Raw genomic sequence first — 26556 nt, 5'->3', positions numbered from 1 at the left:
ACACACACACACAACACACACACACACACACACACACACACACACACACACACACACACACACACACACACACACACACACACACACACACAACACACACACAACACACACACCACACACACACACACACACACACACACACACACACACACACACACACACACACACACACACACACACACACACAACACACACACACACACACACACACACACACACACACACACACACACACACACACACACAACACACACACACACACACACACACACACACACACACCACACACACACACACACACACACCAAACACACACACACACACCACACACACACACCACACACACACACACACACACACACCAAAACACACCACACACACCAAACACACCTGGACTTGGCTGCTGGACTTGGTGCTGTGCAGACGTCTGCTGTTCATACTTAACCTCAATCATGAGTGATAATTGTGTTATTTGTCAAGATCCTGTTTCTGGAAATGACGGTGAATATGCATTGTGTGCGCTAAGTGATTGTAAATTACACTTTGATTGTGCTGGAATTTCTGAGCAAACTTGGACAAGAATGGGTCAGAAGAGAAGATCTGAATGGAAATGTAAGAATTGTCCTACTGCAAAGTCCACATCAGGTAACCTAACAGATATGATTAAAAAAATGCATGAGGAATGCTTCCAGAAAATTGAAAGCACAATTAAGGAACACTTTGTATTGCATACTAAGGAAGTCAAACGGGAAATTGAGGAAATTAAAACTTCAATTCAATTTTTCTCTGATAAATTAGATGAATATGAGCATACTATTGTTAGTTTTACCTCTAAAGTTAAAGAAGTAGAAAAATGTAATGAAGCAGTTGTGTTGGAAAATGGTAAACTTAAAAATGAACTAACTTTTATGAAACTTAGATTCGAGGAGCTTGAACAGTACAATAGAAACCACAATGTACAAATTGATGGAGTTCCAGAAACTAAAGGCGAGGCAATGTCTAACATTGTAAAAAAGGTGTCCGAAATTCTTGATGTGCCTATCGATCATGAGTTAGACATTCAGGCAGGGCACAGGGTTCCTACTCAACGTAAGTCGGGGCAAAAACCTATTATTTTGCAATTTTCTAACCGCCAAAAGCGAAACCTTGTGCTTGCAAAGGCTAAAGAAAAAAAAGGATTTGCTTAAATCTACCAATTTTGTTGCTGATGCGGCTGAAACGAAAGTTTACATCAATGAACATCTGACTGCATACAATAAAGAACTCTTGTACTATACTAAGAACCTAAAAGATGTTGGATATCAATATGTATGGTTTAAGGAAGGAAAGGTTCTGATTAGAAAATCTGGCAATGAAAAAATTGTTCATATCCGCTCCCGTGCTGATCTAGATAAATTATTGCAGAAGATAAATTAAGATTGTTTACAGACAGATGAACGAATTTTTGTTTTTCAAACTAATATAGAAACCATATATGCCTACACAAAAATTTTTGAACAGTTTAAAAATATTCCATATAAACATAAGAAGTGTCCGTAAAAACTTTAATGAATTTCTGGTATTTCTGGCTTCAGCGGGTATAAGCTATAATGTGATTATTTTAACTGAAATATGGGCTAAGTCTGGTGAAGAGGAAAAGTATTACATCCCAGGTTACAACATGATCATGGAACCGAGACAAAATAACCCGGCTGGGGGAGTACTAGTGTACATTGATTCTCAACTCACCTTTGACCACCAGCTTTTGTCTCCGCCTGGGCTGCCTACTGCTGAAATCATAAAACTAGAACTGTCTGTCTGTAGTAGGTTTAGACTAACAATTTTGGCAATTTATAGGTCCTGTAAGTTCCCATTTTCCAAGTTAAAAGAAAATTTTGAAAAACTTCTAGATATACCAAATGATCCAATGTTAATTATAGGAGATATCAACATTTGTACTTTAAAGGACTCTGGGTCTGGGCAAAACTATATTGATATGTATTCGTCGTAAGGTTTTGAGAATTATGTTAATGAACCAACCAGAGTATTTAAAAATAGTTACTCATGTCTTGATTATGTATTGGTTCGTAATTCTAAGCCGATTGATATTAATTGCCATGTTTTGAAGACAACTATTACTGACCATTATGCTTTAAAAATAGAAATTTTAAATACAAACATAAAAATAAATAATTGCAACCAAAATAGATTTTGTAGGGTAGTTGATTACAACCTGCTGCGGAAGAAATTGATTCAGGTGGATTGGCAGTCTGTTTATGAACATACTGATATAAATGCTGCTGTTGCTTCATTCTATGATATTTATAATTTGTGTTACAATGATTCATGTAAATTAAAAAAATTAAATACACTGTAGTAAAAACAGAAAGCGTAGTCCATGGATAAATGATTACTTGATTGGCTTAGTTAACAGAAAGAATGACCTATATAAATTGTGTTCTGGTAACGGGAATGATAATAATGTTTTACTACAATATAAAGAATTTTCAAAATTTGTCCGTAATAAATTAAGAAAAGCCAAATTAGATTATTATTCATCTTTGATTGACGGAAACACAGGTAACACAAAGAAATATTGGCAAATTGTTAGAAATATTATGAAGAAAAATAAATCCAGTATAACATGTGTACAATGTGAAGATTCAATGGTTAGGGTAAGTGGTAATGAGAGATTTGTGGCTGACAGTTTCAATGATTATTATGTGAATGTTACTACACATTTGAGGGAGCAGAATTTTGGCTGTGATATGTTTGTATGTGATAAGCCTGATAATTGTGATGATAGTATAGTACTGCAATCGTTTTCTGTAACTTATGACGGCATTCTTGAAGTTATAAATAAAATGCAGAATAAAAAAAGTTGTGGCGTGGATGGAATAAATATACTAACTATTAAAAAAAATATAGATATATTTCTCCCACTTCTTTTTAATATTTACAGCAAGTCACTAGAACAGGGTGTATTTCCAGAAGTATTTAAAATTGCTTGTGTTATTCCCATTTTTAAATCAGGGAATCCCTCCCAAATTTCCTCGTATAGACCGATTTCATTGATTAATACAGTAGCAAAGATTTTTGAAGTAATAGTTAAAGACCAGATTCTGGATTATTTTTTATGTAGAAATTTGTTTTCGAGTCAACAATTTGGATTTTTACCAGGCAGAGGAACAGACTTAGCCATTGAAAATCATGTTAAATGTATAGCGGATTCAATTAATAAAAATAAAAAGGTTTTATCTATTTATTTAGATTTTCAGAAGGCTTTTGACTTAGTGGATATTGATATACTGTTAAATAAAATTAAAGTGTATGGAATCGGTGGCGATGCATTCAAGTGGCTTAAATCTTTTTGTAAATGTAGGGCGCAGGTAGTGAAAGTTGGTGGTGTGCATAGTGGTAAATTAAATTTAAGACACGGAATTGCACAGGGGGGAGTATTGGGCCCCCTCATGTTTATTATATTTATAAATGAGTTACTATGTATTCCGCTAAACTCCTCAATATTTGCATATGCTGATGACACGGCCATAGTTTGCTCTGCTTATGACAGAAGCACCCTGAAACATAAAGTATCTCAGGACTTGTCTGTTATTTCCAGGTGGCTAGCTCAGAATAAGTTAATTATAAACAGTAGCAAGTCCAAGTGTTTATTATTTTATGACAGAGATACAAAGTGTGAGGAATTGCAAACAGAAAATGATTTTTGTTGTCATAAGCATTTGTGTCTGTATGGGTGTGTGTGTGAGAGGATTGAAGTTGTAAATAGTGTGAAATACCTAGGATTAGTAATTGATAGAAATTTAAAATGGGACTGTTATGCAAATTATCTTATCGGCAAACTAAGAAAAATTAATTACTCACTGTATCATATGAGGGGATTTCTAAAACCACAGCATTTGAAGAATCTATACTTCTCATGGTTTGAAAGTACGATGAAATACGGGATTATCCATTATGGTGCTACTTATGAAACAATTTTGAAACAGGTAATATTATTACAAAGGTTTGCAGTACGTAATGTGTACCATCTAAAAAAATTTGATAGCGTTTCACATCTCTTCAAACAAGAACATATTCTGACCTTTTCTCAGTTATACAAATTGAGCTCAATTATGTATATTAGAAAGAATATGGAGAGATATAAGTTGAGAACATGTCCTGTGAGTACTCGCTTATCTAATGTGATTGCTATTGAGACTCCCATTTATTTCAAAGAGATAGGAAGGAAACAGTTTTGTTATTCAGGAATAAAATGTTTTAATGAATTTGTATCACATTTTGGAAATTATATATTAATGGAACGGAAACCTAAATTCAAAATGAAAGTTTTAGAATATATTAACATTGGATCATAATGGACTGACTGTGTATATGTATGTATGTATATATGTGATATGATATATATATATATATATATATATATATGTGTGTATGTTGTGTGTGTATATGTATATAATTTATATTTATTTATATAATATGATTTGTACTATCTAATAATTATTTTATATTTGTTAAATATAGATTTATAGATTGTTAAATATGTATTGTTTGATAGATTTTTATATAGATTTAATATTAACAGAAAATCATGTTTCCTGAATGTATTTATATAGAATTGTATGTGTTTTTCCTGTTTATTTATTTATTATTTTATTTATGTGTTATTTATAATGTTGATTATGTTGTTTATGTCATTATAGATTTTTTTCTGGTTTTGTTAAAGAAAGTATTTGTTGTTATTATAATGGAATTGGAGGTTGTGGAAATCTGTTAGTATTGATAATATTCTTTGTTATTTAGTTTGTAAGGTTGTAATTGTGGGTTTGAGTTGTGGAATGGTAGCTGCACCAGTAAATAAAGGACTGTAAAGGACTAATTGCCAACGATGCAAAAGACAATATAAAATTAAATGAAACAATGTTTTTCATTTCGCACGTGCTATACACAGCACATGAAATGTATGTATTGTACTGTAACTGAATACAAATAAAGAATTTTTGAACTTGAACTTGAACTTTTGAACACCCCACACACACACACACACACACACACACACACACACACACACACACACACACACACACACACACACACACACACACACACACACACACACACACACACACACACACACACACACACACACACACACACACACACACACACACACACACACACACACACACACACACAGACACATGGACACACAGACACACACAGACACACACAGACACACACACACACACACACACACACACACAACACACACACACACACACCAGGCCAGTGTCATTGATAAGTACCCTTGCCAAAATTTTTGAGACCTTAGTCAAAGATAAATTAATGAAATATTTGGATGAGAGGTAATATTTTCTCCTGATCAGTTTGGTTTCCTGCCGGGTAGAGGTACCGATACAGCGATTGAGAAACATGTCAGAACTATTGTGAATGCTTCAGATAAGTATAATTATACATTATCTGTATACCTTGATATGAGGAAAGCATTTGATGTTTTGGATATTGATATTCTTATTACAAAAATAAAAAAATGTGGAATAGGAGGTTCAGCTTTTTCCTGGTTGGAGTCTTTTTGTAGGGGTAGAAAACAGACTTTAAAGATAAATGAAGTGTTTAGTGACATGGTTGAACTAAAATACAGGACAGCACAGTGAGGTGTCCTAGGACCAGTTATGTTCTTGATATTTATAAATGACATGTTACGTATTCAATTGAATTCAAGAATATTCGCATATGCCGATGACACTGCCCTTGTATGTTCAGCGTACAGTAAGGAATCGCTAAAAAGAAAGATTGATAGTGATTTGAGTAAAATTTCGACATGGTTAATTGAAAACAGAATGTTAATAAATACAACAAAATCAAAATGTTTAATATTTTTTGACACTAACCAACCTAGGGAACAGCTGCAAAATAATTTTGAATTGTTTTGTCACAGACATAGTTTTAAATATCAATGTACATGCTCCAGCATAGAGGTCGTAGAAAACGTGAAATATTTGGGACTTTTCATTTATCAAAAACTTAAATGGGACCATCATATTGATTATTTAGGAAAGAAGCTGAGAAGAATCAACTATGGTCTATACCACATGAGAAGTTGTCTTAAGGGCCAACACTTGATACAGCTTTACAGATCGTGGTTTGAAAGCGTGCTGAGGTATGGGATATTACATTTTGGGGTTACATATACAGCGGTAAAAAAGCTTGTAATTATGTGTCAAATGGAAGCTTTACGTATAATTTTTCGAGTTAATAAGAGGGATAGACTAACCTACATTTTTTCGGAGAATGGGCTGCTTAATTTTGAGCAAATACACAAGTTATGTTGTCTGATGTATGTACATGCAAGAATTGAGCAGTTTCCAATGAGACAGTTTAATAGAGTAACGAGATTTGCACAATATATTACACTTGAATTGCCAAACTTGAACAAGGAACGCAGCAGAATGCAACTCTGTTATTTCGGTCCAAAATTCTATAATGAAATAATTAGACATTTTGGTAATAGCATCGTATATGAAAAGAAACCTAAATTTAAAATGAAAATTATAGCTTTTTTTAAAGTTAACAAACATTTCATTCTGTGGTTTTATTTATGTATTTTTGGTGGTATTTATTTATTTATTTATGTAATATAATTCTTGATTGTGTACTATTGTTGCTACGTAATTTATTTGTAAATATTACAGTCTAATATCTTGTTAAAACCAAATAGTGCTATTTGTTTTTTATTGCTGAAGTATTTATTAGAGTAATGAATTGAGTTTCTATTGCATTTTATTGTTCATTAATGGCATAGTTTATATTGTTATGTTCTTTCAGAGTTTATATTGTTGTTATGTTCTGTCAGAGTTTATATTGTTGTTATGTTCTGTCAGAGTTTATATTGTTGTTATGTTATTCAGAGTTTATATTTGTTTTACGGTTGTATAGTTTATTTATAGTTGTTATATATAATTTATTGTGTATATTTGTTGCTTAATTAATTATGGAATTCTAAGTTTAGTAAAGTTTAGCCAAAAGTATTTCTGCTTCCAAACAGAAAGTAACGCTGGGGAAAAATCGGTACATGGTCTTGACTGTGTGATAGGCATGAGAGCTGTTGTGTGCTCTAGTGGTAATATTCTTGTTTTATATTTATTAGTTAATCATAACATTCTTTTTGCATAATGAATTCGTCAGGCATTGTCACTGTTCTGTTTTCTTTATTGTTATTGTTATTTAGATGTAAGATTTTATTTATTGTTATTTGGGTATAATATTCTATTTATTGTTATTGCTGTTTATAAAGTATTTATTTATAAACTATTTCTCTATATATTTTAGTGATAGATGTAATATAGAGTACTGAGAATGTATAAATAGGTATATATTGGTTATAGTATTAGGCATGCAATTTAGAATATTAATATGTAAGTAGACACATAGAATGAAAATTGGTTTAATTACTGAGTAGTTATAATGCCCACACACGCCATTTCTGGTGTCTGGGTTATCTTTGCATGTAATTATATTGTACATTACCGAATAAAGGATTTCTGACTTCTGACACACACACACACACACACACACATATATCTCGTATATATATATATATTAGAATTAGTAGAAAAATTTAACAAGTCACTGTTAGACTACTATATATTCACAAAATTTCACGTTAAAAATCAATAAGTTAACTAACATTTATAAAATTTAGTTTTTGCATTTTTCCATAGATAAAGCAGAGTTCGTGGTTATACGTGGTTATCACTTTTTTTAAATACACATTAAATTTCCCTTGAAGCATTAGCAGATATCTTGATTCTTGGAGAAGAGAAAAGCTAAGTCCTCTATCAGTACCTAACAGTAATCAGTGTTCAGTTAATCTCCACACAATCCATCTAAGCTGACTGATCAGTCCTTGTTGTTATCAACTCCATCTCTCTCACTCGAGAAGTTGTAATCGCAATTGAGTTGTATCAGTTAATCTCCACACAATCCATCTAAAACTCACTGATCAGTTCTTGTTGTTATCAACTCCATCTCTCTCACTCGAGAAGTTGTAATCGCAATTGAGTTGTATTAGTGAATCTCCGCACAATCCATCTAATATGACTGATCAGTCCTTGTTGTTATCAACTCCATCTCTCTCACTCGAGAAGTTGTAATCGCAATTGAGTTGTATCAGTTAATCTCCACACAATCCATCTAAGCTGACTGATCAGTCCTTGTTGTTATCAACTCTACAGTATCTCTCTCACTCGAGAAGTTGTAATCGCAATTGAGTTGTATCAGTTAATTACCGCTTTAGCTTACAAGAACATAAATCTTTTATTTACTAACTAGCATAGTGTACTGCAATGCAATACCTCACATTTCAATATATTTTTGCTGAGATACCACACAGTAAAGGTAGTAGTTTGTATAAGAATGTGCATGAATGTGAGTCAACGTAAATCATTCCTGAAAGCATTGAATTTTAGCGAGCACATGATCTGGGGAAACGTAATATTTATAATTTATAATGTTATACGAATTGCTACATTACTTAGTCGTCCAATTGTAGTCTTATCCAGTGTCTTGATGCAACGACAACAAAACAACCTGGAATTTTTAAACATTAAGAGGTTTAAAGAGGTTTAGATGAAACCGCCATCCTCCATGAAAGGTGAGATCCATAACAAAAGCTCCAAATGACCAATGATCCCTAGAAATTGGAAGTTTTCATGTACTGTAAGATAAAGTATTCTGGTTATAATAATCACAACTTGAATAACTTTACATTTTTAACCTCTAATCCTAAATATACAGTATGTTTGCCTCTTTCACCTTTTCAAGTTTTTTGGCATAACATCCTACATTAAAAGCACATACACTTGCTGTTTCTAATGAATTTAGTAATAAATTTAAACTTAATTTTCCTTCAAATTTCGTTGTTAACATGTAAATATTAAGATCAAACCGTTATGTCTAAAGAGATTGCTACGGTAGCTTTTAACAGCGTAGTTTTATATTTTATTTGTTGTTGATATAGGTTGGCAACTAAAAATTCGAGGTAACAATTTCGGTGTTTATTAAGCATTACACACAGCTTGAACAAATAGTATCAAATCATTTGTTCAACCAAAAGAAGGGAAAACCACTGGTTTGAATTATTTGTGTTATAAAGGAAATATATTTTTATCACAACACGTTCAAGTACTGTTTTATCACTACCTAATTACTTTCATACGTGCCTGTCGTATCAGGTCAAAGTTAAGCATGATTTAGAAGTGGCCTAGTTAATAATAGTTTAGATTACATTCTGTATTTGCTTAATCGTTATAAATATTAACAGCAACATTTTTAACAAGTCAAATGTTTTGGATTAAAATTATTTTTGTAACATAAATATGTTTCAAGATTGTAGTAGGTGATAATAATATTTAACTGATATATATGATGTAGTAGATTACTGTTTGAACCCGTAACTAGCATGTATCCATTTAGATACATCATCCTGACTCTGTATAATCTCACTAGTGTGATACTCACCACATACGGCCAAGTACAAACTTAACAGGTTTATATACCATGACAATGATCAATGCTTTGTAGGTATCATATAATAATTTAAATTTTGAGTCATATATGGACTTAAAGAGTTACTAAATATTAACGAAGTAATAAAGTAACAGCTTGGGACATAATATAAACTTTAAAAATATCTTGCTACAACACAAGGATGCGTATTTACATTGATCTGTGAAATAATAATGTAGCGTTTTGTTGGCTTAATATCAATACATTAAAGGTATATTCCAATCGATTCTAAGAAAATATTGCTTACTAATTGGAATGAAAGTTTGAAAAAAGGCTTTGTGTTTTAAGCAAATTAATGTATGACTTACAATAAGCTATGCTCTATTATTGAGTGTAAACTCATAGAAGAATTATAGGTAGAAGATTCACTAAAATATTAAACGAGAAACTTGGCTTGTACTGCATTGTATTTTGTATTGATCCTAGATTTGAAAGTAATGTGATGAGCAATCAGGTGTGAAATCGTTCTCTGCTGCCTTCTCTACACAATCCGGTCGCGTTATCGGTATTCTATAAAAGTGGTGTGAGAGTGTCTGCTCCTCTCACATCATGTGTTGGTGGCTAAGCTAAGTGAAATACTTTTACTTACAATATCGACAACATGTTTAATAAATTAAATAGTCTTTATCACTTTAAAATGTAATGTTTAATACATCTATAAGCTCTGAAATATTTAATAATTCATTCTAATTGAGTTAAAGTGAAAACTTATGAGCTTTATAATACAGTATTCATACTATACTCCAATAAATGTACATTAGTATTTTTATATACGTTATCTTCTAAAACGTAGCTACATTTTAAATGGTAAACACAGTTACTTTAATCATTATTTAAATTATATGCTTTATTTAGCGACCAAATGATTTTGCACCTACTAAAATTAAGATTACTATTCGTCTACTAGCTAATATTCTGTTACCCGAGGCTTTGCCCGCAGTTTTTTAAAAAATTAGTCCTTAGCTTTTTAGTTAAAGTAGTTATGATGTAATACGATGCGCCCCTATGATATTTTTCAAACGTAAATATGTATACGATCAGGTAAATATGTTTTTCAGTGTTCATAATTAGTCTATCAAAGGTTGCGGTACTAGCTCTAATATGAGATTTTGCACGTATGGGAGCATTTCTGGTTTAATTGAATAATATTTATGATGCCATAGTTGATGTACATCACGTATGGACGAAAGAAGTATATTTACTTCTTTATAACTAAGAACCCTACTTTAGTCAAAAAGTCTGTTCTTTCTTTCACGATGAAGAGATATGCATATATATATATATATATATATATATATATATATATATATATATATATATATATATATATATATATATATATATATATACGATACTGATTAGTTATATAAAATTTATATCTATCTTAATCTGATAAAATATTGGATAATATGTTTAACAGAAGCGAGTACTGTAACAGATTTACAGATATTCTTTCCTTTGAATACGGGTGGTAGAAGTAAATACAGTTACCTGTGTGGCTCGTAAAGTATGCATACATTTAATTTTATTTTATTATAATAATCTTAAATATTATTACACATCGACTCTTCCTACACACAGGACTAACATATTTTAAATTTTACCGATATCATTGGAGCTATTCTGTAAATTATTATAAAATTTTGCAGAAAAATTTGATTTATTTACTTGATACTTATAAAAAGTCCTTCACTTTCACTTAATGTCCTCTAAAATATTGTTTTTTTTAAACTTAAAGTCCTATTACTCGTAATTCATCAGAAGAGTGCATTATCCTGCAGTAACCATGCCATTTTTTTGAGTAGTTTCGTTTAAAAGTATATAGTTATCATGACCCAATTATATATCAGAAAATCAGCGAATATAACCACGAGTAATTGCTAGTGATTTATAACTCATTAACATAAGTGGTGTAACTAATGCCCCATCCGATTAGGGTTGAGAAGCTAATTTTGCTTGGGCTAAAATATCCCTTATTTTGAATAATACTTCCCAACTACTCACATTGTAACTATGGGAGAAGTAGTATCAAAGACCATTGAAAAGCAGTTATTGTGAAACCTTGCAAACAGTAAGTGTTTCTGAATATATTTTAAAATTTTCATTCAATAGTAATCTTTAAAAACAGTCCTCTTGCATAAGCATAAAAGTAAAATGTTAATTATTTTGAGACCTTTGATAGAAGCAATAAAATTAGGGTATACAGTTTTGACTACTTTTATAAGATGTTGAAAGTATTTCATTTACTGTAAAGCCTAAATAGGTACCTAAATATTTTAAAATAAATATCTCAACCACTACATCACTTCAGGTAATGTAAATAATTAAAAGGTATGCACAAATGCTATATATATATATATATATATATAAAATATATATATATATATATATATATATATATATATATATATTATAATATATTATATATTATAATTATGGAGTGAATAAATTGTTAATAAATCTGTATTTAAGTCACATTAGGCTTCCAAAAACAATTAATATTAATTAAAAGTCACTTAACAGATATATTGCATCCCATTATACTATATTCTGTTTACATTAAAACGTAAGACAGAAAAAAAGAAAACCAAAATAATTGATGGACAAACTTTAAGTGCTCTGTGGGTTTTGTTAGCAGGCTCTCCCAACTAGTCAGATATGCGGGTGTGATTTACAGTGGAATGAGTACTTTTTGCTCATTAATCCTTTATTCAATTATAGTTAGGCTATTGCTATATATGCGAATTCAAAACTTTAATGTATACGCAAAAATATTTATCAGTAATTTTTCAGGTTCATGTGTATTCCAAAACTTAAAAAGCACTTAAAACCTTATATTCCATATTTTACAATATTGTAAATGCAATGAGTTCAAGTTTTTTTGAAAATCACACGTATTAGATATTTTTAATGTATTTTAAAACGTACTAGGCATATTTTATATAACAAAATTATGTATAATAAATTTTTATCTTCTTTTAAGTGAGTTTGATAAACAGACATTGAGATTTGAATTCTCTAGCTGGAAAAAGTTTTTACCAAATCGGAAGTTAAAAATTATTATTGAGTGGACTATCAATTGTAAGCTACACGTTAATGGAACGGGCTGGTGGTACATGAGTGCTGTTGGAAGATACATGTGTACCACATGCAGTACTCGATGTGCTGTAACGTTGTTAATGTGACATTAAATATTAAAATATCGATGGGTAATTATCGTTCCAATCGCGCAACTGATTTGTATAGCTCTAAGCTATTTAGAAGAGTAGTATGAAAGAGTGACCTACATGATAATGTATTGATAGAATAGTTACACGTATTAGTGTAATAGTTAGCACTGTCCAGCAAGTGAGCAATATTAGTTAGGGTAACTACAAAGTTATAGTTGTTTATTAGTCAATCTTTAATATTAAGGATTAATAATATACCTTATACATATGAAATAATATATACACATGTAATATATACTAGAATGTATAACTAGATAGACATACGGTGTTCCTGGCTCAATTTTGGAGCCAAAAGTAAATCAATGTGAATTATTCTATAAATCCGTAGATAATCCAACAGCAGATCTGCTAATCCCACTTTAGCAGCCGACAGTAAATCAATGTTAAACTTTGTTTAAAGTACAATAAGTAATACTACAGAAAATTTCTTGTTCAAAACTTTGTGCCTCTTAACATTATTATTAAAATTTTATTTTTTAATATCGATAAAATTTATTAAAAACAAGTAAATAATATGTAAAACATCTAAAAATTCTAGCAAAACCAATGAAAAATCTGTACAGTCAATAAACAAACTTTTTTATCAGAAAAACTATCAATAATCTTGAAAAACCAATGAAAATATTTATTTTACAAAATCGGTGGTAAGATATTTTATATATATATTATTGTTTTATTTTCTATGACAACGAAGTTATGTATTTTGTTCATTTGTTTAGTTTTTCTGTCATCGAGGACAGTCAAAGATCTGTTCGGCAGGTGCATTTGCAGTCTTCTATCTCCGTAATGATTGTAAACACAATTTTCTCCACATTTACAATTTTGTGTTTCTTTTTAGCTTATTTCTTGGATCCTTTTTTATATCAGATTTCCTACTTTATGTGTATTTAAAAGGATTATTTACAAAAACAGGTGACGTTATGTAAAAGTCTCTATTTATCACACTATGAAATCTATCGCTGTTTCACTATGGATTTTGCGTATTGTTACCAAATTGTGTAAAATTTACACACACACGGGTATATATACATGTGTTTATTTGTTTGTTTGTGTATATATATAGATTTCACTTATTTGAATAAAAAGGAAGACATATAGCTTCTATATATCGTGGAATTAATTTGAGTTTTTATAGGCAGTTTTGTTAATTTTTTTTAGTCCAGGAATAAATTGTGTAATAAACTTTGGTTGTATTTTATAGTTAAAGCTACTTGGTGGATGCTTTTTGGTTTGTTTATTTGATTAAAAAAGATTTGTCTGGGTAATTTTAATGTCTAAAAGTGTTGCTTAGTTTTTAAATGTAATTTAAGAAGTCTATATGCATAGCTCGTGTAGATAAAATTTTTGGAATAGACTTTTTTTATATACATTGGATGGCAACTTAAAAAATTTGAATAGTTTAATGTGTTTTTTGTTTTAGCATGCAGTTTTGTTTTCGTGTAGCCTGATTCGAAAAAAATTGTCTAAATCTAAAGAAGTGATAATTACATCAGATAGTTCCATGTAAACTTCAAAGGAGAGAACTCTGAAATATTCTCTCCTTATCATAATTATAATTATATAATTAATATATGTAATAAAATTATGAGAAGCAGGAATTCTTCCAAATTTTGACATCACATAATTATGTTCTTTAAGCCTTTGTACTGAAACTCTGCGATTATTAATTACTAATATCTGTAAAATAGTTTTCATAAACGTTAAAAATTATAATAAATCAATAAAACGGAGTAATTGGTTCTGTTTAAGGATCTGATCGAGCCTAATAACACTGTAGAGTAAATTAAAATGTTCCATCTTTATGTAAACTTATATCCTTAACAATCGATTCAAGGTTGCAAGGTATTCAAGATTCTAGTAACTGTATATGAAGCCTTGTTGCACAGCTGGACGGACTGGCAATAGCATAACAACAATGCTACGTATTTATGAGTAAATTACGACTAATTGGTTTTATGTTGATAACAATACTCCAATTTACCATCAAATATGCATAACATAATATATTTGTAAGTGCGTATTTACGATTTACATGCTCTTAGTTTTTTGGTCAGGATTGGTTGTAAGATTATGGGTATGGGATTTTGAATAATATAAATATTCCAGTATACATTGAATAAATACATTTATATGTCCTTGTGTTTAGATAATTTTCTCCTAAATATTTTATATATATATCAAATATATATATATATTAAATTTTAATTTAATATTGAATATTCCATATGCATAAATATGAGTAATATAGTTTAAATAATTAAGAAATTTATATTAATCCCAACTTAATATTTAATATCATATAATTATTAAATATATCAACCTTCTTTCTAATAAGAGAAAGAAAGAAGGTTGAATTAACAATTATGACATACAGTAAGTAATAATGAATATTAATAGAATTAATTTATAGTATGAACTAATAAAACATTTTAAAATTAAATAAATATTAAAATCAATTTAAAATTATGGTTATAAGTGACAAAGCTAAGAATTATATTCAATTAAATTTTAATTTAATATTGAATATTCCATATGCATAAATATGAGTAATATAGTTTAAATAATTAAGAAATTTATATTAATCCCAACTTAATATTTAATTTCATATAATTATTAAATATATCAACCTTCTTTCTAATAATAGAAAATAATTAAATGTTATAGAATTTAAAGGTAGGTTATTAGTATATTTAAGTATTTAATCTAAATTAAATTAATTAAATAATTAATTTTGAAAAATATTTCACATTATAAATTAATTCTATTAATATTCATTATTACTTACTGTATGTCATAATTGTTAATTCAACCTTCTTTCTTTCTCTTATTAGAAAGAAGGTTGATATATTTAATAATTATATGAAATTAAATATTAAGTTGGGATTAATATAAATTTCTTAATTATTTAAACTATATTACTCATATTTATGCATATGGAATATTCAATATTAAATTAAAATTTAATTGAATATAATTCTTAGCTTTGTCACTTATAACCATAATTTTAAATTGATTTTAATATTTATTTAATTTTAAAATGTTTTATTAGTTCATACTATAAATTAATTCTATTAATATTCATTATTACTTACTGTATGTCATAATTGTTAATTCAACCTTCTTTCTTTCTCTTATTAGAAAGAAGGTTGATATATTTAATAATTATATGAAATTAAATATTAAGTTGGGATTAATATAAATTTCTTAATTATTTAAACTATATTACTCATATTTATGCATATGGAATATTCAATATTAAATTAAAATTTAATTGAATATAATTCTTAGCTTTGTCACTTATAACCATAATTTTAAATTGATTTTAATATTTATTTAATTTTAAAATGTTTTATTAGTTCATACTATAAATTAATTCTATTAATATTCATTATTACTTACTGTATGTCATAATTGTTAATTCAACCTTCTTTCTTTCTCTTATTAGAAAGAAGGTTGATATATTTAATAATTATATGAAATTAAATATTAAGTTGGGATTAATATAAATTTCTTAATTATTTAAACTATATTACTCATATTTATGCATATGGAATATTCAATATTAAATTAAAATTTAATTGAATATAATTCTTAGCTTTGTCACTTATAACCATAATTTAAATTGATTTTAATATTTATTTAATTTTAAAATGTTTTATTAGTTCATACTATAAATTAATTCTATTAATATTCATTATTACTTACTGTATGTCATAATTGTTAATTCAACCTTCTTTCTTTCTCTTATTAGAAAGAAGGTTGATATATTTAATAATTATATGAAATTAAATATTAAGTTGGGATTAATATAAATTTCTTAATTATTTAAACTATATTACTCATATTTATGCATATGGAATATTCAATATTAAATTAAAATTTAATTGAATATAATTCTTAGCTTTGTCACTTATAACCATAATTTTAAATTGATTTTAATATTTATTTAATTTTAAAATGTTTTATTAGTTCATACTATAAATTAATTCTATTAATATTCATTATTACTTACTGTATGTCATAATTGTTAATTCAACCTTCTTTCTTTCTCTTATTAGAAAGAAGGTTGATATATTTAATAATTATATGAAATTAAATATTAAGTTGGGATTAATATAAATTTCTTAATTATTTAAACTATATTACTCATATTTATGCATATGGAATATTCAATATTAAATTAAAATTTAATTGAATATAATTCTTAGCTTTGTCACTTATAACCATAATTTAAATTGATTTTAATATTTATTTAATTTTAAAATGTTTTATTAGTTCATACTATAAATTAATTCTATTAATATTCATTATTACTTACTGTATGTCATAATTGTTAATTCAACCTTCTTTCTTTCTCTTATTAGAAAGAAGGTTGATATATTTAATAATTATATGAAATTAAATATTAAGTTGGGATTAATATAAATTTCTTAATTATTTAAACTATATTACTCATATTTATGCATATGGAATATTCAATATTAAATTAAAATTTAATTGAATATAATTCTTAGCTTTGTCACTTATAACCATAATTTAAATTGATTTTAATATTTATTTAATTTTAAAATGTTTTATTAGTTCATACTATAAATTAATTCTATTAATATTCATTATTACTTACTGTATGTCATAATTGTTAATTCAACCTTCTTTCTTTCTCTTATTGGAAAGAAGGTTGATATATTTAATAATTATATGAAATTAAATATTAAGTTGGGATTAATATAAATTTCTTAATTATTTAAAGTATATTACTCATATTTATGCATATGGAATATTCAATATTAAATTAAAATTTAATTGAATATAATTCTTAGCTTTATCACTTATAACCATAATTTAAATTGATTTTAATATTTATTTAATTATAAAATGTTTCATTAGTTCATACTATAAATTAATTCTATTATTATTCATTATTACTTACTGTATGTCATAATTGTTAATTCAACCTTCTTTCTTTCTCTTATTAGAAAGAAGGTTGATATATTTAATAATTATATGTAATTAAATATTAAGTTGGGATTAATATAAATTTCTTAATTATTAAATTTTCAATTAGATATTACTAATAAAATTAAATCATTAATTTCATTTAATATTAATTTAAAAAAATAGGAAATAGTATTAATTATAATTAAATATTATTAATTTTAATAGAATTAAAATTAATTTAATATAAATATATATAATATTTATTATTAATTAAATCTACCCTCTTATATAGTATAGAGGGTAGATTTATTTATAAAATATAATATTTAATATTAATTATTTATATATATATAATATATTTAATATACATATATATAATACTTATTATTAATTAAATCTACCCTCTTATATAGTATAGAGGGTAGATTTATTTATAAAATATAATATTTAATATTAATTATTTATATATATATAATATATTTAATATACATATATATAATACTTATTATTAATTAAATCTACCCTCTTATATAGTATAGAGGGTAGATTTATTTATAAAATATAATATTTAATATTAATTATTTATATATATATATATATATATATATATATATATATATATATATATATATATATATATATATATATATAATATATTTAATATACATATATATAATACTTATTATTAATTAAATCTACCCTCTTATATAGTATAGAGGGTAGATTTATTTATAAAATGTAATATTTAATATTAATTATTTATATACAAAATGTGTTAATCAAATTTATTCATAGTATATTTAATTAATTTTTTTCAAGTAATATAATTGATAATTTGAATTATATTAAATATCAATTAACATTCATTCTTATTTTTAATGATTATTCCTATTTAAACTCAATCAATTTTATTAATTAATCAGTTTATCCTTTAAAATTCAATAATACCCTATTTTTATGTTATCACTATATAAAGTAAAGTGCCTGAATAAAGGATTATTTTGATAGAATAAATTATATAATTTAATTACCTTTATTGTAAATTTAAGAATTAAACTTATCTTTAAATATCAAAAATTTATGTGCATCATACACTAATTTACAGTTTAGAAAGATAAGCTAATAAAGCTATTAGGTTCATACCCTAAATATAGAGATAAAATTCTCTTCTTTTTAATTTTTATTAATTCAAATAAATTATTATTTGCAAATACTATAATTGTTGGGGTTATAGTATCAATTTGCTCAAATAATTGATTTATAATTTGATCAGGAATAGAAATTAGTTTAATATGTTTAATCCCCTTAATATCAGGGTATAATATAATTAGATCAGAATGTATAATGAAATACTTTATTGTGCAAGGGGCTAGATCATCAATTTTAATTTTAGGGTTGGTTATAAGATTATTATATTTTATATAATAGAAACAATTTAGTTTTAATTAGAGTATTAATTAAATTAGGTATAGCACCATTTCATAACTGAGTATTAGTAGTAGTTGAAGGACTCAGATATTGAGTGAATTTTATATTATTAACTTTAATTAAAATTGCCCCCTTGACTTTAATGAGATATATCAATTTAAATACTAATTTTTATGTAATTTTATCTTTAATTGTAGGTTCTTTATTTGCACTAAATCAATCATCTATTCGAAAAATTATAGCTTATTCATCCATTTTCAATTTAGGCTTTATATCTATTTCTTCAATAAATAATTCTATTTGAGTAATTTATTTTATAATTTATTCATTAATTTTATCTAATTTATTTTTTTTTATAAAAAAATTAAACATTAATAAAATTATATTAACCAAATTATTATTAATGAATTTACTCCTGAAGTTAAGATTTCAATTTGAATTTTAGTATTATCTTTAGGTGGAATGCCACCTTTAATCGGATTTATGGGTAAACTTATAGTATTTGAAATACTTATATCAATGGGTCAGATTTTAATTTTAACAATTATAGTGTTGACATCATTATTAGTAATATTTTACTATATTCGTATAATATATCTTTCTTTAATATTCAGATCATTAATTTTAAAATGAAATAAGTTAAATTTAATTAACATAACAATTATTATTTTTTTATTGAATTTTATAATATCCCCTATATTCATTATAATTAAATCATTAATTTAAGATTTTAAGTTAATATAAACTATTAACCTTCAAAGTTAAAAATGCTTTAAAGGTAAGTCTTAAATTAATTTAATTTTAAATTTGCAATTTAACGTTTTTCTTAAACTATAAGACTATATTAAGGGAATTTAAAATTCATAAGTAAATTTACAGTTTACCACTTTCATCAGACACCTTAATAGCAATGAATAAATGATTATTTTCTACAAATCATAAGGACATTGGAACTCTATACTTTTTATTTGGGATTTGATCTGGGATAGTTGGAATAATATTAAGAATAATTATTCGAATCGAACTAGCTCAACCTGGACCATTTCTAATAAATGATCAATTATATAATGTAATTGTTACTTCTCATGCCTTTATTATAATTTTCTTCATAGTTATGCCTATTATAATTGGAGGATTCGGTAATTGACTTCTTCCATTAATAATTGGTGCACCTGACATAGCATTTCCACGAATAAACAATATAAGATTTTGATTATTACCCCCTTCATTATCCTTACTAATAGTAAGATCAATAGTTGAAATAGGGGTTGGTACAGGTTGAACTGTATATCCTCCTCTTTCATCAAATGTAGCTCATTCAGGACCAAGAGTTGACTTGGCAATTTTCTCATTGCATCTAGCAGGTATTTCTTCAATTTTAGGGGCCGTAAATTTTATTACCACAGTTATTAATATACGGGCAATTGGGATAAATTTTGACCGAACACCCTTATTTGTTTGATCAGTTTTAATTACTGCAATTTTACTTTTATTGTCATTACCTGTATTAGCTGGGGCAATTACTATACTATTAACTAACCGAAATATTAATACATCATTTTTTGATCCTTCAGGGGGTGGGGATCCAATTTTATATCAACATTTATTTTGATTTTTTGGCCATCCTGAAGTTTATATTTTAATTTTACCAGGATTTGGATTAATTTCACATATTATTACCCAGGAAAGAGGAAAAAATGAATCATTTGGATATATTGGTATAGTATATGCTATAATGTCAATTGGTTTATTAGGATTTGTAGTATGAGCTCATCATATATTCACTGTTGGAATAGATGTAGATACCCGTGCATACTTTACTTCCACAACTATAATTATTGCAGTACCTACAGGTATTAAAATTTTTAGATGATTAGCAACAATACATGGTATATCAAATGGTATATCAATTTCAATAATATGATCAGCTGGATTTGTTTTTTTATTTACAATAGGAGGGCTAACAGGTATTGTATTATCTAATTCTTCTATTGATGTCATTCTACATGACACTTATTATGTAGTTGCTCATTTCCATTATGTTTTATCTATAGGAGCAGTATTTGCAATTATAGCAGGGTTCATTCAATGATATCCATTATTTACTGGTATAACTATAAATCCAAAATGATTAAAAATTCAATTTTTTACTATATTTATTGGAGTGAAACTTAACGTTTTTCCCTCAACATTTCTTAGGTTTAAGAGGATTGCCTCGACGTTATTCAGATTACCCTGATACTTATTTAACATGAAATTTAGTTTCATCATTAGGGAGATTAATTTCATTAATTAGAATCATAATTATAATGTTTATTATTTGAGAAAGAATAATTTCAAAACGAATAGTTATTTCATCAAATAACAATACAAACTCAATTGAATGATTACAAAAATTACCCCCAGAGGAACATTCATACAGAGAATTACCTATATTAACTAATTTCTAGTATGGCAGATTAGTGCAATGAATTTAAGATTCATATATAAATATAATTATTTTTCTAGAAATTTGTAATTGAAAAATATTATCCTTTCAAGATGCAGTATCCCCAATTATAGAACAACTAATTATATTTCATGATCACACTATAATAATTTTAATTATAATTACTACAGTAGTTAGATATATAATAGTTATACTTTTTATAAACAAATATATTAATCGATTTTTACTTGAAGGACAATTAATTGAACTAATTTGAACTATTTTGCCAGCTGTATTATTAATTTTTATTGCTTTGCCTTCATTGCGAATTTTATATATAATTGAAGAAATTAATAACCCATTAATTACAATCAAAGCAATTGGGCACCAATGATATTGATCTTATAAATATTCAGATTTTAAGAAAATTGAATTTGATTCATATATAAAGCCAACTATTGATTTAGAATCAAGTGAATTTCGATTATTAGACACAGATAATTGAATTGTATTGCCTTATAATATTCAAATTCGTATTTTAGTGACATCAACAGATGTTATTCATTCGTGAACAATTCCATCTATTGGTGTAAAAATTGATGCATCACCTGGTCGGATTAATCAAGGATCAATTTTAATAAATCGACCTGGGTTATTTTTTGGTCAATGTTCAGAAATTTGTGGATCTAATCATAGTTTTATACCAATTGTAATTGAAAGAGTTAACCTTAAAAGATTTATTAATTGATTAAATTCTTATTCATTAGATAACTTAAATGTAAGTGTTGATCTCTTAAATCAAATTATAGTATATTAACAAATACTTCTAATGGAAAACTTAGTTTAATCAAAATATTAATTTGTCAAGTTAAAGAAGTATATATTATAGTTTTCGTTGCCACAAATATCCCCTATATGATGAATAACATTAATGTTTATATTTATTATAACACTAATATTAATTATAACCGTAGTATACTTTAATTTTAATTTAATATCATCAAGTAAAAAAGAATATAAAGTTGTTGAATATAATTGAAAATGATAACTAACTTATTTTCTGTATTTGATCCCTGTACAGGTTATTCTTCAATAAATTGAATGAGAACATGTATTTTTATGTTTTTAATTCCATTAAAATTTTGACTTATACCCAATAAAATTTCATTATTATTCAATTCATTACTTAGTATTTTACATAATGAAAATAAATCATTAATAAACTTAAAAGGAACAAGATTAATCATAATAAGATTATTTATTTTAATTTTATTTAATAATTTAATAGGATTACTTCCTTATATCTTTACATCATCTTCTAATTTATTATTTTGTTTATCATTAGCACTACCATTATGACTTTCACTTATAATTTATGGTTGGGTGAATAAGACAAATCATATATTTATTCATTTAGTACCTACTGGAACGCCAGGAATTTTAATGCCATTTATAGTTCTTATTGAAACGATTAGAAATTTAATTCGACCTGATTCATTAGCAGTGCGATTAACAGCAAATATAATTGCAGGACATTTATTAATGTCACTTTTAGGAAACAATGCAACAAATTATTATATAATTTTAATATTAATAATTATATTTATAATTTTAATAACATTTGAACTTGCAGTAGCTATTATTCAATCATATGTATTTATAACACTAATAAACCTATATTCTAGAGAAATTTAAAATGAATAATCATCCCTTTCATTTAGTTGATAATAGTCCATGACCTATCATTGGATCAATTGGAGTCATAACCATTACTTCAGGCATAGTAATATGATTCCACAAATTTAATATAATATTATTCATTCTAGGATTTATTATTGTAATTTTAACAATAATTCAATGATGACGTGATGTAACACGTGAAGCCACATTTCAAGGATTACATACCAGAAAAGTTTCATTAAGAATAAAATGAGGAATAGTATTATTTATTGTATCTGAAGTATTATTTTTTTCTTCATTTTTTTGATCATTCTTTCATAGAAGATTATCACCAACAATTGAAATTGGGTTACAGTGACCTCCAGTTGGGATTAAAACATTTAATCCTATAAATATTCCTTTATTAAATACTATAATTTTATTATATTCTGGTATTACAATAACATGAGCTCATAATGCATTAATTAATAAAAATTATACACAAGTAGTTCAAAGAATAGTTGTCACAGTAATTATAGGAATATATTTTACTGCTTTACAAACATATGAATATATTGAATCTCCTTTCTGTATTTCTGATTCAATTTATGGTAGAACATTTTTTATAAGAACGGGATTTCATGGAATTCATGTAATTATTGGAACAATTTTTATTATTGTATCATTACTCCGAATATTAAAATTACATTTTTCAAGAACTCACCACGTGGGATTTGAAGCATCAGCTTGATATTGGCATTTTGTTGATGTTGTTTGATTATTCTTATATATTTCAATTTACTGATGAGGTAGATAATTCATTTATTATAAAAAGTATATCAGGCTTCCAACTTGAAGGTTTATTAATTAAAATGAATAATAAATTTAACTATAATTTTTTTTATTACTATAATCCTTATATTAATTATTATAATATTAATTATTATAATTGGTAAAAAAAGTATTATTGAATACCAAAAATCAACTCCATTTGAATGTGGGTTTAATCCAATTTCTCATAAACGATTACCATTTTCTATTCATTTTTTCTTAATTGCTGTTTTATTTTTAATTTTTGACATTGAAATCATCATTATTTTACCTATAATTTTAACTATATATAATGTAAATATAATAACATGATTACTAACTTCAATTATATTCATTTTAATTTTAATAATTGGTTTATACCATGAATGATATAATGGAATATTAAATTGAGCTAAATAGGATTATATTTAATTATAATATTTGATTTGCATTCAAAAGGTGCTTAATAAGCTAATCTTAACATAGAAGTAAAAAAAGTTACATTTAGTTTCGACCTAAAATTAGGAATAGATTTCCCATGTTTTAGTTAAAGCCAAAATTAGAGGCATCTTATTGTTAATAAGAATAATGAATTTATTCTAACTAAAAGAGGTTAAGTTAAAGAGATAGCTGCTAACTAATTTCTTAAGCGGTTCAATTCCGTTTACCTCTTATCCATATAGTTTAAAAAACATTTTATTTTCATTAAAAAAAAGGAATTTAATTCCTATGGATTGTTACTAGAAATATAATCACCTTAATATCTTCAGTATCATGCTCTAATTAAGCTATAGTAACAAATTAAAATTATAAATCAAATTAAAAATGTTAATAAAAAAACCTTTAAATTATTTATAGAATAAAATTGAATAAAATTTGATAGATTTAATAAATAATAAGAAATACCTATAGGCCCATAGTATTCACTTCATATTAAAGAATTAGATTTTGAATTTTCAGAAAATAAATAAACATTTTTATATAAAAAAATTTAAATAACTAGATATAAATCACATGTTGCCATTAAATAAATAATAAGTTATATTAAAATAGTAATTAAATTTACAAGATTCTATACCTAATCAAATACCTATTAAAACTAATAGTAAAGAAGCTATTTTAAGCTTTATCGGAAGTAAAATAAAATAGAAATCAAAATTTATTAATCAAAGCATTCTACACCCAGTGAAAACCGAAAATAAAGTTAAAATAAAAATTCTTAATTTTATATATAAATATTCATCATAAATAAAATTTATACTAATAAACTTATTACTATGAATCATTGAATAATAAAATAAACGAAATCTATAAAAAGCAGTTAAACCTAGAGAAAAGTAAAAAATTACCAAAACTAAATAATTTAATTGATTTCTTACTATATATTCAATAATTATATCCTTAGAATAAAATCCAGATAAAAATGGAATTCCACATAAAGTTAAATTAGCAATATTAAAACAAGAAGTTGTAAAAGGTATTAATATACATACTGATCCCATTAATCGAATATCTTGATTATCATTTATATAAAAAATAAAAATACCTGAACAAAGAAATAATAGAGATTTAAATATAGCATGTCTTAATAAATGAAAAAATGATAAATCAAGAAGACCTAAGAATAAAGAACTTATTATTAAACCTAATTGGCTTAGAGTAGATAAAGCAATAATTTTTTTTAAATCAAATTCATAAATTGCACAAATAGAAGAAAAAGTTATAGTTATCAAACTAATAAATAAAAATATATAATTATTAAAATTGAAACTATTATAAAAACGAATTAATAGATAAACTCCAGCTGTAACTAAAGTAGATGAATGAACTAATGAAGAAACAGGTGTCGGAGCTGCTATGGCAGCAGGTAGCCAACAAGAAAAAGGAATTTGAGCTCTCTTTGTAAAACAAGAAATAATTATTAAATAAAAAATATATTCATTATAATAATCTAAGTAATACATAAAATGTCATCCCCCATAAGATATAATTCAACAAGCAGAAATTAATAAACCAATATCACCAATTCGATTAGTTAGACAAGTAACTATTCCAGCTAAATATCTTTTCATTGAATTATAATAAATAACTAAACAATAAGATACAAGACCTAGCCCATCCCAACCTAAAAGAATTCTAATTAAATTAGGTCTGATAATTATTAAAATTATACTAAAAACAAACAAAATAACTAAAAACAAAAAACGATTTCTATTATAATAACCAAAACCTATATAATCAGAACTGTAAAAAACAACCATTGAAGAAATTAATATAACAACTGATGAAAAAGAAATAGATACTCAATCAAAAATTATCAAATAATTAATTCTTAAAGAATTAATTAATAGAATATTTCACTCCAATATTAAAAACATTCCATTATACATAAAATATAAAGAAATAATAAATAAGAAAACAGAAAAAATAAATAAAATCAAAAATCAATATAAGTAAACATTTAATTTTAACAAAATT

At 26.0% G+C, this 26556-nt stretch overlaps 2 protein-coding genes and 2 pseudogenes across 3 annotated transcripts in view; 3 read left to right on the top strand and 1 right to left on the bottom strand.

Annotated features, from left to right (window-relative positions):
• LOC124359294 (5-hydroxytryptamine receptor 1) overlaps window positions 1-26556 on the top strand; it is a 411266-nt gene that overhangs the window by 346232 nt on the left and 38478 nt on the right. The gene's annotated exons all lie outside the window — the stretch shown is intronic.
• On the top strand, window positions 996-19766 carry LOC124361010 (annotated as a pseudogene).
• On the top strand, window positions 21704-22370 carry LOC124359296 (annotated as a pseudogene).
• Window positions 25245-26532, bottom strand: LOC124361009 (NADH-ubiquinone oxidoreductase chain 5-like). Its single transcript, XM_046815045.1, is given in 1 exon segment — window positions 25245-26532. A coding segment is annotated over 1 exon segment (1095 nt). The 5' UTR covers window positions 26340-26532.

Source organism: Homalodisca vitripennis, chromosome 4 (genome assembly GCF_021130785.1).
Source record: "Homalodisca vitripennis isolate AUS2020 chromosome 4, UT_GWSS_2.1, whole genome shotgun sequence".
NCBI lineage: Eukaryota > Metazoa > Arthropoda > Insecta > Hemiptera > Cicadellidae > Homalodisca > Homalodisca vitripennis.
This window is presented reverse-complemented; position numbering and strand designations above follow the sequence as displayed.